General features: G+C 45.3%; 1 protein-coding gene across 1 annotated transcript in view; it reads right to left on the bottom strand.

Moving 5' to 3' along the window:
* Positions 1 to 15,576, bottom strand: part of LOC127456163 (RNA-binding Raly-like protein) — a 124,042-nt gene extending 108,466 nt beyond the window's left edge. The window contains exon 1 of the mRNA XM_051724509.1: positions 15,379 to 15,576. Coding sequence (XP_051580469.1) covers positions 15,379 to 15,415 — 37 coding nt within the window. The 5' untranslated portion in view covers positions 15,416 to 15,576. The remainder of the gene's footprint in view (positions 1 to 15,378) is intronic.
* Between the last annotated feature and the right edge of the window lie 253 nt (positions 15,577 to 15,829).

Here is a 15,829-nt window from a genome sequence, read left to right as displayed (position 1 = left end):
TATGCAACCACTCATTCAGGTTTTACGCTGAGGAGCTGATATAAGGTCTGGCCATTTCAGCGGGTAGTTCAGCGTTGTGGCAGGAGGGACACAATGTCTCATTCCCTCCATCAGGGAACCATATCCATAACCATGACGTTCCCTATCTGTCACTCATTGTGTCAATGTAGTGACACTAGGGGTCCCTATACGAAACGCCACAATTGGCTGAACTGTGTTATGTGAACTGGCGGTGTGTGGTGGGCAGACTACTGTGTGCCTCATAGCCAGCACACCAGGTCGACATGTAACCTCCCCCAACATAGTCATGAGTGTCGAACAGTCCTTTAGGGACAAGTCGACTACCCAAAAGATAGAGACAGGCTTAACCCAGTCTCTTTTCCCCTTCTCTTTTTCCACTCCCTAAACAAGAAGGGGGATTATCTGACTGGGCCGCCAGGTCTAGTCCCTCCCAAGGGGAAGACACAGCGGAGACCACACCTCGCCCAAAGGGGGGGGGGGTGATATTTAAGTGGAAAAATACGTCACATGGTCTTTCTGACCATGTGGAGAGTCTTCAAGGTAGATCCTACCCAACGGGGGAGGAGTTACTACAAACATGGAGACTGGGGCAGAGGGGCTCTGCCCAAGGAAGACACAGTTTGCCAACAGGGAAACGAACTAGCAGAAGATATATATCGTATGGGGTTAGCCTTACAGGGAACCGCCATATGCAGATCACCTACCCCAGAACAGGACTCTTAGTTAGCACGTGTACTGGGCCAGCAGCGAGTCTCTCTGAAAACTCGACTGCCACAGGGCTCAGAGGAAGTCAACCAGGGAACAAAGTTTGTGAACACTTAATTGTGAATTAATGCCGCACGTCTTCAGCTCCAAGGGAGGTGGAAGGCGCTATGTGCAAGCGATACACCCAGCCAGCTATCCCGGGCTTATCCGCTTGTGTTGCGTGCCACTACCTGGGACGAAACCGGTTCCACCCGGAGATTGCAGAACCTTGCAAAGGTGTTGGGTGTTGCCCAGCCCGCTGCTCTGCAAATGTCTGTTAGAGAGGCACCTCTGGCCAGGGCCCAGGAAGCCGCTACACCTCTGGTAGAATGGGCTCGTAGCTCTACCGGGGGCGGCATGTCCTGGGCGAGATATGCCATAGTTATGGCGTCAATTAGCCAGTGGGCGATCCTCTGCTTGGATACAGCGCTTCCTTTCCGCTGTGCACCAAAGCAGACAAAGAGCTGCTCAGAGATTCTAAAGCTCTACATGCACAACATGTCTCGAGAGTGAGCTAGGATTAGCCAGTCGTCGAGATAGTTGAGAATGCTAATGCCCACCTCCCTTAACAGGGCAAGGGCAGCCTCTGCGATCTTCGTAAAGACGCGAGGAGACAGGGACAGGCAAAAGGGAGGACTTTGTACTGATACGCCTGACACTCGAACGTGAACTGCAGGACGGGTCTTTGTCGAGGAAGGATCGAGATGTGGAAGTATGCATCCTTCAGGTCTATACCGCTGAACCTGGGCAGGCGCCTGGTGAACTGAATCGTGTAGCCGTGTCGGATGGTCCGGATCAGCCATCGCAACGGATTGGAAAGCACAAGGCACGCGTCCAAGTTCCGCGCGAGGGGGACCAAGGGGACAACGTCATCGGACGTACCGGCAGGTGGGGCCTTGCGGTGGGGCGAAGCGCGAGGTGCCACACCACGTCATGGCCGTGCTGAGTCTAAGGACATCGGAGCACTTACCTGGCTCCTTGTGACCACCCCCGGAACAGCCTGGGACGGGGGAGGAAGAGGCCTGTCCTTGTAACTGCCACATCGGGGGTAACTGTGTGCCACAGCTGGGCGCTCAGGGGCGGAAAGGCCACCGCTGGAGCGCCAATACTGCAAGAAAAAGCCCGTGGACGGTAGTCGTGGTGACAACAGTACACACCGGGTATGTGACCCAGGGAGGAAGGAAGCCGCTCTTTTGCTGAACTGTTGGATACCGCAGCCACTTGGGCATGCAGCGAAATCAAACAAAAAGGCAACAAAAGATTTTCTACCCAGCCCTCCACCGATGGATGGAGTGGTCTTCTTACCAGCTCCACGTGAGTGGGTTCCCTCGTCCCTGGGTCGCCCGTCTCAGGGGCACTTTGAGGACCTCTGTGGGTTCTTCGGCGCCGGCTGTGAGACAGGTGGCGTCGGCTTTCTGCGGTGGGCTCCACGCCGGGGCCAGGCCGAAGGGGACGAGCAGACAGGGTGCGGGATCTTGAGCCGTGCCGGGGCAGGATGTGCCGGATTGCCTCCGTCTGCTGCTTCACCGCCGAGAACTGCTGGGCAAAGTCCTTGACGGTGTCGCCGAATAGGCCCGCCTGGGAAATGGGGGCAGCAAGGAACCGTGTCTTGTCGGCCTCGCCCATCTCGACCAGGTTAAGCCAAAGGTGGTGCTCCTAGACCACTAGTGTGGCCATCATCCGCGCCGTGACCTTCGTCGCTCGGAGAGTGAGGTCGGTCGCCGAGCGCAGTTCCTGCATCAAATCTGGGGCGGAACTACCCTCGTGCAGTTCTTTCAGCGCCTTGGCTTGGTGGACCTGCAGGAGAGCCATGGTGTGCAGGGCAGAGGCGGCTTGTCCAGCAGCACTGTAGGCTTTAGCCGTCAGGTGAGCTGGCGAACTCATCTGGAAGATGAGCGTGCTGGGGAATGGGAGGTCCACGGGGGGATACCCGGCGAAGACGATCCCATTGGGGTCCCCAAATCGCCCCCAGTGCTAGCCGTGCTGGCCTCATACCCGTAGGTAGAAGGACCGAGGCGGGGAGCCGCTGGGGTGGCTCGAAAGCAAGCCGCGACCGCAACGTTGCCATGGTCATGTTCTCGCAGTGAGAACATGAACATCCACAAATGCTGCCTCCGTGTGGGTCGCGCCCAGACACGAAAGACAGCAATCATGACCATCCGAATTTGAGAGATAACGACCGCAACCAGGAATAACACACAATCGGAAAGGCATCTTTAAAAAGACACGTCTTTAAAAGACGTTCCATGTGTGCTGCTCTTTTAGAGAAATATATACTCTATTAGAGGGGAAAAGCTCTTTCAGAAAATATACTCTCTAGTTTTTCTGCCGAAGTGCCCAGGGGTGTTCTCTGCAGTGCACCAGTGCAGAGGAGGGAGAAGCCGCTGAAATGCGCCGTCAGATCCAGCAGAGGTGAATGAACAGTAGTATTCAGCTCAATAAGCATGACCGTTCGGCTCCAAAGAGAAAATCTGAATGAGTGGTTGCATACCAGCTCCTTTTATACCCGTATGTCCGGGGGAGTGGCATGCAAATACCACTCGCCAATTTTTATTGGCCTTTTATCAAAGACCAGAGGTGTCTCGGCCTCCCAAGAGTGACCCCTAGTGTCACTACATCGACACAACGTCGAGTGAGTGACAGATAGGGAACTTTTCCAGCTGCGCTCCTGTGAGGGCTGCACAAAGCTCTAAGCAGGGCATAGAGATCTGTTTGTGGGGAGCCACTCTGGACCTTGCCATCACAAAGGCTATATGGATCTGCTTCTTCTGATCCTCAGTGTGAAGGTAAGCAACAGAACCATATGCCCATTCTGAGGCATCACAAAAGATATGGATTGTTCTCTTAGTGCATTCTGTTTCTGCACATTGTGGCATATATGCTCTGAGTATTTCCACTGCATGCATATTGGTCAGTTCAGATTTCCAAGTTTGCCATCGTTCTAACAAGTTCTCAGGACGTATGATGTCATCCCAGCCGATTTTGAGTTTCCAGAGATCTTGAATGAGAAATTTGGCCCTGGTTGTGAATGGTATGAGATATCCCAGAGGATCATATTGTGTAGCAAATACCTTGTACACATTTCTTAGTGTGGGCTGAGTGTATTCAACTTTCTGATGTTTGTGGCCATGGTGGTCTGTATGACAATTTCAGTGAAGACCTAAAGTTTGCTCTTGAGGATCTGAACTATGTTCAGAATGCCAGAGTTCTGGGCTGGCTACTCTAGCCTCATCTGGGAGGTGTTCTACCACAGCAGGTACATTACTGGCCCACTGACGGATTTAGAAGCCACCAGAAGACAAATAGCTGTGCATCCTGTCGATGAGGTTACAGGATTTTCCTGGTGAATTGAGGCTTTGCAAACAGTAATCTACAGTACATATAATTACTGTTCTACAGAGGCTCGGACATCCACGTAGCCTTCACTGTTGTCCTTCACATGCAGTGCATATGTGGCACAACAAGGACTGCAGGTAGTCCCAAAGGGAAGAACCTTCCATTCAAAGACACTTGGTTCTTCATGTCTCTCCAGATGAAGCGTAGCAAAGAGCAGTCCTCTGGCAAAAGGCGGATCTGGTAGAACATTGCTTTAATGTCTCTACTGATAGCCACAGTGTGTTCGTGAAACCGGAGGAGGACACCAAGAAGGGAGGGGCCCAGGATGGGACCAGGAAGAAGGTGGTCATTCAACACTTGGCTTCTGTACTGATATGAGCCATTGAAAACAAGCCTGGCTTTGTTGTTATTGTAGGCTAAGTGATGAGGGAGATACCATGATTCAGATGAAGAATCTACAACCTCAAGTGGAAATCTCTTCACATAGCCAGCTACCTCTAGCTTTTGTACTTCTTGATAATAGGTCGTGGCTTATTTGGGGTCATTCGTGATCCTTTGCTCTGTACTCCAAAGAAGTGAAAGACATGCAGATTTGAGAGCTTGTAGATGAGGGCTGTCTTTCTTTCATAAAAGAGGTGTGGCATATCTCATTACACCATCTACATCTACCCTGAAAGTACATTGTTCAAGCAATTCAAGTGCTTGCTGGTCAAGCTTGGATCGGGTGGCAGTTTTCTCATTGATATATGGTAGTGTGTCGATTTGCCACAATTTCTCCACATGCTTTTGGAGATCAGAGTGTGGGGACATAGCTGTTGTAAAGAAACACTGCTGTTCATCAGTAGGGAGATGTACCAAGTTTGCAGGACCTTGAAGAGCCCAGCCAAGGGAGGTACGTTTGCAACAGGACCCCCAATTGGACTGACACGAACTGGCAGTGTGGGAATGAGCAAATGTGGAAAGTCAGAACCAATTAGTAGCAAAGGCTTTACTTTGTAAATTGTTGGGAGTGGCAATCCTTGAATGTGCTTGTACTTTTTCATCAGTAGTTTAATTGGGTAACTATGCTCAGAAAGACCCAGTTCTTCAGCAGTGAATGCACGGTTGATTTTGTATCTACATTTTGGTTTATCAACTGAGGATGCTCCTTTCAGGTGAACAACATCATGCCACACAGTTCTCAATGAGAGGGTTTATGGCTCTTCCTGTTGCTGGAGATACTGAAAAGCTAAAGAGAGGACAATGGTCTTTTCTGAACCATCATCTAGGACAGCATAAGCCTCTAGGGAGTGTCCCGCATTATGCAGACATACTCTGACTACCTTTAACATAACCTTGAGAGGACGGTTTGGACAGTCATTGTACATGGTATTTGGTGTAGTACTGACCATGAGGACCTTGTTAGGCTCTTTTTGGCTTACCTCATGTAGCACAGTGAGATGCTGCTTTTTACATATTTTGCAGGGCCTCTTGAGAGTGCAAGCCTCGGGTTTGTGATTATGTCCACATCGCCAACAGCCTTTGTCTTTAAGCCACTTTGAGATATGGGCAGTGGTCAGTAACTTGAATTTTGAACACAAAGTGAGGTAATGTTCATGTGACACAATATGGACAGTAAGGTTTTGGCTTGTCTCTGGGCTTTAATGAGAAGGCACCACGTGAGGGAGAGGTAGGAGGAGTTTTATTAGCACTACTATTGGTATTGTAGTACACTGAAGAGGATGGCTGATTTTGATCCCTCTTCACTTTCCTCTGAGGTTTTGTCGTTTCTTGAAACATGTCCACAGCTTGGCTAGTGATGTGCTTTGCCTGTAATTTTAGCTGAAGCCAAGCTGAGAAGTCTAGCAGAGTGTATGTTTTGTCTGTCCCTGTAATTAATATGCCCCGGTTCAGGCAATGCTCAACAAACCAATCACGGTAGCTGACAGGCAGTTTGACTAAAAATCTGTCCACATGTGAACCACATCTCAGCTCATAGCCATTCTCCCCCTCCAAGGAATGAAGCATGCTGACAAGAGTATGTACTGAAAGTGCAATGTTATCAAAGGCTTCGGCATCACATAATCTGACTGGTGGAGAGTTCAGAATAGCTCCATGCTCACTCTGTACAAGTTGGCGGGGTTGCCCACATTTGTATTGGAGGGCTTATAATGCAGTGGTATACGGAGTTGGGTCATGCATGTAGGCTTGAGCTAGTTTGTAGGCAATTGGTAGTTTCAATCTATCAAGAAACACTTGGTATTTAAACTGCTTAGTAAGATGAGTATGTGCACCTAAAATGCTATCTAGAGTCATTTTCTGTAGGGCAAAATCTGACTCTTTACCACTATCAAATTTAGGCAAATCAGGTTTAGGTATTCCATATGAGCTGGCAATCAACATGTCCATCATATTGATAGGAGGCTCTGGCTGTTGCTGTGCGACAGGAACACCAGACACTGAGTATGGCTGTGGGTCAAAGTGTAGTTGCCTAACAGGTTGACTTGACTGGCCTAGTGGAGGAGGATGAGGCTGAAATTGAACTGGGCCTGTCAAATTGGGCAGCTGTGCATAGTTAGTCCCTGTGGAGTTCTGAGTCATATATGGTCTAGGTGGAGATGTGGAGTTGGCACCATACTGACTAAGAACATAAGTTTATCTATCAACAGACAATGAATGTTGCATTGGTGCAGGAGGGGAAACAGCTAGCATGTTTGGTTCAGAATGCAATCTTAATGGTTGGGGAGGCACACTAAGAGATACTGCAGTATAAATTGGAGGAGAAGCAGCAATGGGAAGATGATTATTGTGTAGTGTTTGAGATTTAGTGAGAGATTTATTCTGCTCAGTGAAAAGATAAGTTAAGGGCTTAGTAGTGACTGGATCACTAAGAGGTATATGAGGTGTATAGTGCTGTTGTGGATAATCAACTAATTGTTGTGTTGTGCTGTGAGCAACCTCTACTTCCTGTGTGTGTAGGCTATGTGTTTGTAATTGCCCTGAGTTTGGTTCACATTGAGTTTGTGGAACAGGTGTTGTTTGTTCAGTCTCTGATTCTGTGAGATGAGCTGCAATGAGATGTGCTTTTTCCACCTCCATCTTCTTCTGCTTGATGCAGCGCTGTCTTTCAAGTTGCATGGTGATCAGATCTTTGGTCTTATGAGCTGCACGGGCTTCTTCATCCAGCTGCAGACTTCTCCTTTGCTGTTCTCTGAGTAACACTTCTCTCTCAAAAAGAGTTAAGCGTGCTTGTTGATCCAAGAATTCACAATGTTTTTCAGCTTTGTTTTCCTCCAACTCTGCATCTCTGTGAGCTCTATGCATTTTAGTTTTTCATCTACAATAGCTGCCTGTAGATCAGTCAGTTGAGAAACTGTTAACTGGCTGGATTCAGAGCTTCTGCTGGTCTTTGTTCATGGTTCACTGCACTGTGAATTAGCAGATGAACGTGGTGAGGGTGGTCTGCTAGGTGCAGTCACATTGTCAGGTTGCACACCCGTAGTGGTGGTAAACAACATCATATTGCTGGCATCTGCACTGGAAGCTGGAGCTTGGCTTTGTTGAAACCCAACTTCATAATAATTAAGGTAGACTGGGGGTGCCTCTCCCGCTAAGTCCAAGGATACACAATCAGCTCTGTAACCTCCTGCTGAGACTGCATGTTGTCTTCAATGTTGCTATTATCTGGCTCAAAGGACCATTTATAGAGGACCTCTGTATTGCCGGGATAGTCCTTAAAGACTGGTGACTCCGGTTAGAGAGTAAGGGCTCAGAGAGTTAAATCCACACAAATAAATCTGTTGGGTAGCCTGAGTTGGGTATTAATTGTCAAATAAATACACTTGCATTTGAGCAAATGGATTCAGGTATGAATTTGTGGGTGTATGAGTGTGATCTGTAACAAAGACAAGGTATGGTAAATTACACATCAATAACAAATATAATAATTCTACTTATCTAGCAGTTACATAAATCAGATGTGTGTTATTTATACAAACGAATTGTAAACAACCAATAATAATGCAAATGTCATGGACAGTTACATAAATATAATGATGCAACATATTAAAGTAACTGAAATTTAGCTCACAGCTCAACATTTATACATTAATTGAAACCAAATGTCTTAATAGCACATTTCAGGGAAATTAGCAAAGTTAGATAAATGAGAATTATTTGAAGCTGATATTAACTGAAAACATTTCTAACCAACATTATAAACATATATGCATGTATTTGTTTGAATATTGACCAAATAAACTTACATTTTCTTCACGAACGCACACAACTTGCAATAAGTAGATGCTCACAGCAACCCAGCTAGTGTGATGTAACAAGCACATTGTCTTAAAGGGAAGGTGTATTGAAATCAAAACTTGTGCACTCTACTGGTGAAGCAGGTAAGTGCAATTAAAGGGCAATGACTTTAAACACCAATCAAAACACTTCTGAATACATTGATTTAACCACTGGAGTCATATGGATTACTTTTATGCTGACCTATGTGATTTTTGGAGCTTCAAAATTTTGCCACCCATTCATTTCCATTGTATTGACCAAAAGATCTGAATAATTCTTCTAAAAATCTTCATTTGTGTTCTGCTGAAGAAAGAAAGTCATACACATCCAGGATGGCATATGGGTGAGTAAATGATGAGAGAATTTTCATTTTTGGGTAAACTATTCCTTTAAGCACCTTTGTCTAAATAGATAGTTTTTTTAATGAAATGAGTGTAATTTTTTACTTAATACAATTAAAATTAATGATTTGATTTTCATCAAAGCATCCAATAAGCAAATCAAAGGTAATCAGATTATATTACCTAAAGTTTAATCTATAAAGAAAAAATAAATAAAAATCCTGCACACTACCATATCTTGAAAAAACAACCAGAATTTTTTTTATCGTTTCGGTCACATGACCTTCATAAGGCATTTAAAAACTGATTTAAATGCCTTATGCCTGATAAAGGTTGTGTGACCGAAACGTTGCAAAAACAATTTATTGTTTTTAAAAGTTTTTTTTTATTATTTTTTTTTTTATATAGCTGTTGTCTTAAACACCTACCAATAATCTCTCAGGTGTGTGAGGTTTATTTATTTATTGTTTCTAAAAGTGTAACCGAAATGAATAAATTACTGATTACAATTTTAGTTGTAATTTGTAATTAGTACCAGGTTGTATTTCAGAAATAATCTACCCAAAACTGTTAACAGGCTTGGGCAATCTTCACACATAAACTGAACTGCAAACACATGCATGCATAAATATAACATTAACATTGTGATGTTTTTAAACAACACAGAACAGATAGATAAGGAATTCTTTACACTGAAGAACTTGCTTTCCAGGAATTCGACTGCCTCAAGATGACATAATTGCACAAAACATGCTTTATCTAAATCAACAATCTGTGGTAGATATCTGCTGGCTCTGTTACTGACCTCTGACACTGGCATGCGCTCCTGCTGGTGAAATTATGCTTTGCTGCATATTTGCTGGTGGGAAAAGAACTTAATCAAACAGCAGGTGCTGCATTATAAACACAGCAGTAAACACTGCTGGACACACATCCAGAGTACCAATGATACGATCTGTGAAATTAGCACAGCATAGTATCAAAATGTGCCTGATAGTTAATATTATAAGAAATCAAAATTTTTTCTGATTGTTTCAGATAAAAGAGTTTATTAAACTATGAAAGCATAGTGTAACTTTCAGAACTTCCTCCCCAGTCCACAAAGAGCATTTATTGAAACTAAACAGAAACAATTAATTGTTCTAAAATCCTTGAATTCTTGGGGTCAGTAATCTGAATACATCAGTAAGTTAGCTGCAAAATTTACACGTCAATGATGTCTATTCTGTGTTCAGAAACTTGGCTTGTCCAGTCGTAGGATAGATGCTGTTATTCCTAAACACCAGAAAAGGGATAATTTAATTTAATTTAACAAATTACGTAATGATGTGAGCCTGTTTAAAAACGTCATGGTTACTGGTGTAACCTCCGTTCCCTGATGGAGGGAACGAGACGTTGGTGTCGATGTAGTGACCCGAGACACCTCTGGTCTTTGATAAAAGGCCAATGAAAACTGGCGAGTGGTATTTGCATGCCACTCCCCCGAACATACGGGTATAAAAGGAGCTGGTATGCAACCACTCATTCAGGTTTTACGCTGAGGAGCCGATATAAGGTCCGGCCATTTCAGCGGGTAGTTCAGCGTTGTGGCAGGAGGGACCAACGTCTCGTTCCCTACACCAGTAACCATGACGTTCCCTATCTGTCACTCACTCGACGTTGGTGTCGATGTAGTGACACTAGGGGTCCCTATACAAAACGCCACAAGGCTGAACTGTGTTACGTGAACTGGCGGTGAGTGGTGGGCAGACTACTGTGTGCCTCATAGCCAGCACACCAGGTAACCTCCCCCAACACAGTTATGAGTGTCGAACGACCCTTTTTGGGGACAAGATGCTATCGCTGCCGTGCTGTCTGTTTGAACTAGCACGTGCTTGCCCTGGATCAACGGCCGGAACCTCCGCAGGGCGAGCAGAATTGCCAGTAACTCGAGGCAGTTGATGTGCCAACGCAGCCGCGGACCGCGCCGTGACCTCCATCACTCGGAAAGCGAGGTCGGTCGCCGAGCGCAGTTCCTGCATCAATCCCGGGGCGGAACTACCCTCGTGCAGTTCCTTTAGTGCCTTGGCGGACCTGCAGGAGAGCCATGGCGTGCAGGGCGGAGGCGGCTTATCCAGCGGCACCGCAGGCCTTGGCCGTCAGGGACGACGTAAACCTACAGGCCTTGGACGGGGGCTTTGGGCACCCACACCAGGTGGCGGTGCTCTGCGGGCATAGGTGCACCGCGAGCGCCTTTGTCCACTGGGGGATTGCCGAATAACCCTTGGCCGCCCCACCATCAAGGGTAGTGAGAGCGGGGAAGCTGAAAAGATCGGGACCGGGCAGTAAAAAGTGCCTCCCACGACCTTCTCAGCTCTTCATGCACTTCCAGGAAGAAAGGAATGGGGAGGGGCGTGGCTTTGAGCGGCGCCGCGAGCCCAGGAACCAATCACTGAGCCGCGAGGGTTCAGGGAAGAGCGGTGAAATCCACTCTATCCGACGCTCGCAGCTGCCCGGGAAAGCATGTCGTCATCTCCACGTCAGCCTGTGACTGGGCGATCGACCCTGAAGGGAGGAGCCCAGCTGAGGCTTCCGACTGGACGAGCCCTCTCTCTGATGCTGCGCTCGAGAGCTCATCACTTTCGCGGGCTCCAAATAAGAGGTCGAACTCGCCGTGAGACGAGCCGGCAGACTCACCCGGAAGCCCGATCGGGGCAGATGAGCGTGCTGGGGAATGGAAGGTCCGCGGGGGGATACCCGGTGGAGGCGGTCCCATTGGGGTCCCCAAATCGCCCCCAGTGCTAGCCACGCTGGCCTCAAACCCGTGGGTAAAAGGACCGAGGCAGGAGCCTCTGGGGTGGCTCACTTTCTTACGAAGGCGAGCCGCGACCGCAACGTTGCCATGGACATATTCTCGCAATGAGAACATGACCATCCACGAACGCTGTCTCCGTGTGAGCAGTGCTCAGACACGAAAGACAGTGATCGTGACCGTTAGAAGGTGAGAGATAACGAGCACAACCGGGAATAACACACAATCGGAAAAGCATCTTTAAAAAGACGCGTCTTTAAAAAGACGTTCCGTGTGTGCGCTCTTTTAGAGAAATATATACTCTTTTAGAGGGGAAAAATGCTCTTTCAGAAAATATACTCTCTAGTTTTTCTGCCGAAGCACCCAGGGGCATTCTCTGCAGTGCACCAGTGCAGAGGAGGGAGAAGCCGCTGAAATGCGCCATCAGATCCAGCAGAGGTGAATGAACAGTAGTATTCAGCTCAGTGAGCATGATCGTTCGGCTCCGAAGAGAAAATCTGAATGAGTGGTTGCATACCAGCTCATTTTATACCCGTATGTTTGGGGGAGTGGCATGCAAATACCACTCGCCAATTTTCATTGGCCTTTTATCAAAGACCAGAGGTGTCTCGGGCTCCCAAGAGTGACCCCTAGTGTCACTACATTGACACCAACGTCGAGTGAGTGACAGATAGGGAACAGTTTTTTGTTTAAAAAAATTTGAGTGGTACTTGCTTTGCACTTGCTAAGGTGTTGTGGGTGGTTGCTAGGTGGCTGTTTACTGGCCAAAGTCAGTAAACAGTCATTACGAAGAGTCCTGCAAGTCTCTATAATATCCTGGTCTTTAGATATGCCTTAAAGTCTATGGGATTTTTTTCCCCACCTGTTTTATTGTCCACCATGTGAAAATAATAAGTCCAATCTCAAGCCACATGAGTTGAGGTGTTTTTCATGTCTGTAGCACAAACTCTGTAGGACTTACACATAAGGACGGATTAAGAACTGAGAGGCCTATGGGCTGGTACACCGTGGAGGCCACCCATAATATGACTGTGTTCACCTTTATGTGCTACAGGACGCTTGGCAGATTTAGTTGGATTTTTCAAATTGACAGAAGAAAGATTTGGAGCAATGTCTTACATGGCCAGTTATATATACTTTTTAATTATGAACCGATCCAAAATCATGCATTATTAATAGGGATGCGCACAGTGCCTGTATTCAAATACCAACATAACTATTCGGTTATATTGCAGGTGTTTGGAGGTCTTCAACCCTCAGTCCGGTGGTACCCGACAGACCTTCAGGTTTTGGGCTAGGTTCGGGTCAGTTTTTCAAGTAGGCTATAGGGCAAGTTACAGGCTGTTCACACATGTGTCTGCACTGATTTTTAATTGTTTTTCTAGGCTATGTAAACACACACTGGACAGACTCTTTGATCGCTGTGCCACAACTCACTTTTTTCAGCGTACCGCGCTGGACCGTTGCATTTTTAGTTAGACACTAGTTAAGTTAAAAGTACTTTAATATTTATTAACACATCTCGAGACACCTGTGTTCTGTTTCATCATTTGTTGTGCTGCATCAAGCTTTTTCAGCACTGGTGTGACAAATTGACATTATGCTGAAGTTTAGGTTGCAAAGAGGACTTAATGTGACTGTTACACATGATTCCAGATTGATTTTGATCTGGAAGTTTCAGCGCTTGATACACGGTGAGCCAATATTTTTTCCCTCTTTTGCTCTGGTGTGCAGACAATAATTACACAAGTTAAATGCTGAATCATTAAAAAATCAAAGCATCCAAAAGAAGTCCTATAAACCGTAGTGTTCGCGGCCTCATGGAAAGTGAACCTGCCCGGACAGAATTACGCATTTTCCATTTATTTAGAATAGTCCTATGTTGTTTTTGTTTGTGTGTTTTTTTCAACTTTAATGTGATTTTATCATTTGAAGATCTATGTATTGCGCTATTTAGGCTCATAGCTCACTGTGCACTTTATTCCCTGCTATCTGAGATTGACTTTGGCAATAAGTCCATGGCAATAATTGTTCTTTATTCCCCAGTCCTGACTCCCGACAAATAACAGAATAACCGTTCGTGAACTCTCATGGTTAACCAAATAGCCTATTACAAAGGGTTACCATACACATATTTAGGGTATTAAGGCACGTTAGCTTTATCATTAAACATTAAATGCATGCAGGACTTAAACATTTTAAAGTCATCCATACTGTTGCATGAATTATGTCGCTTTTATGAATTTAAACCATCAGCTTTGTACACAGCCAGGGTAAACTGCACCTTATCTTTGTGTTTGGAAGTGTTTTGTAAATCAGACACTGTTCTCTGTAGTCCTTCAAATAAACGTGCTACGCCTGTGAGATGCAGATTCCCTGAGCGCGCACTCGATTGCCTGTGCTCGTGCTGCTGTCCTCCAGCATGCATTCAGCCGAACAAATGGAATCTCACATAAGGCTGACATTTACGTGGATTCATAATAAATGTCTCAAAATAAATAAATAAATAAATAATTGTTTTAGAGCATGGGGCCCTTTGGGTTTAGAGGCCACTGGGCAATAGCCCGGTGGTTAATCAGTCCCTGCTTACACAGAGAACATTTAAAACGTATTGATTGTGAATGACCTCAGGAATAATTAAAACCTTTCTCAACTGTGCATTTATAGCTAGCATTTAGTCACCAAAAAGCTTTCCAGTATCCAATGGAAGACTAAATCCAGAACATATATGTTATACAGGGATTTGCTTCAGAATAAAAGCAAACGCTTATGTCTTCAACTAAAAAGAGAGAAACCTTATTTTCTACTTGGAATGAAAAACTATGCCATATATAAACAAATTAAATATTATTTGTAATAAGTCGTTATTTATTAGGTTTATTATTAAGTTGTTTAATTGCAATGGACATGAAAGATCTACCATTACTTTGGACATTTTTTTAAATCAAAAAGGAACTTTAATTAATTTTGCAGAAGTTTTAAAATCACTTTCCATAAAAATTTGGATATTGTGATATGGTCATTGACCAAAGAATATCACAATATATAATTTCTGCCACCCCAAAGCAGAGTAATACAAACAGTGAAAAGAGCACTCTTGGAGTGCTGCTTGGCCAACCAGAACTGTTGTATAAGGCTGCATATCACCTTGGCACATTCTTTTCCAAATAGCTTCAAATCGACAAAATTAAAAAGAGCCGTTAAGCCCACCATAGCAAAAGAACCAGAACTCCACTTCGCATCGCAGCTGCATTAGGTGTGTATTTTTTTTCAGTTGTCCATTGATCCATCATCAATTATATTATATCCTCACATAATACAGAACATCTGGACAACCACATGTGTTGTTGTCAGGTTAGAGTCTGGACCGGTGGTAGCAGTAGGTGATAGTCGAGTCTGATTGATTGTGGATGATACTGACAGACTCAAGCTGTGTGTCACAGGCCATAGGTTTCCTCATTCTCAATCTCTTTCTGTCACATCCTTTAACATCCTGACAAACCCCACACATTTTTTACAATACTTACATATACATATACACACAATAAAATATACACACTGCTAGACCAATACTAATGATGTGATGAACTGCTGTAAGCTGCAAACATGTGTCAGAAAGTCAGATCTGTGACATTACCTAAATGACCCACAACAGAGCCTGAATTATCCATAATAGATTAGATTACTGTCTCAAAACAGACCCTCAGCAGAAATGTGTACAGTACTTACTGTCCATTAAAGCCCAAGACTGAGAGAGAGAGAGAGAGAGAGAGAGAGAGAGAGAGAGAGAGAGAGAGAGATAGATAGATAGATAGATAGATAGATAGATAGATAGATAGATAGATAGATAGATAGATAGATACTCACATTGTGGGTTGTGATATTCACTCTTGAACAGGGTCATAGCAGCAGGATGGCTCGGATTTGCAGGTTACAGACGGTTTGTTGCTTTTTTTTTTTTTTTTGCTTCCCACCTAAGCGTGTTCTCTCTGTAGCCTGTACGCAGTTATCTCCGTGTAACTCTTCTGTATGCTCTCCTGATCTGTGATACTACTGAAGCACTGTCAGCACAGGCTGAGCTTTACAAGTGGACTGCACCAACTCTCACACTGCAGCGGGGAGGACTGGAGTGAGACAGGCTGCTTCTATTGCATACAAAACAGGGGGATTTAGCTAGAGGGGCTGTGTCTAGATGGTAACACCCCGGCAGCCAAAGACTCCTGAGAGCCTCGTTTGCTGTTACTATGTTTAGATTTAGATTTAGGGGTATGGTTAGTGCTGCAAGGACGCCCTACCGCTGTGGTGAAGTGCCACCAGT

Source organism: Myxocyprinus asiaticus, chromosome 18 (genome assembly GCF_019703515.2).
Source record: "Myxocyprinus asiaticus isolate MX2 ecotype Aquarium Trade chromosome 18, UBuf_Myxa_2, whole genome shotgun sequence".
Classification (NCBI taxonomy): Eukaryota; Metazoa; Chordata; class Actinopteri; order Cypriniformes; family Catostomidae; genus Myxocyprinus; species Myxocyprinus asiaticus.
This window is presented reverse-complemented; position numbering and strand designations above follow the sequence as displayed.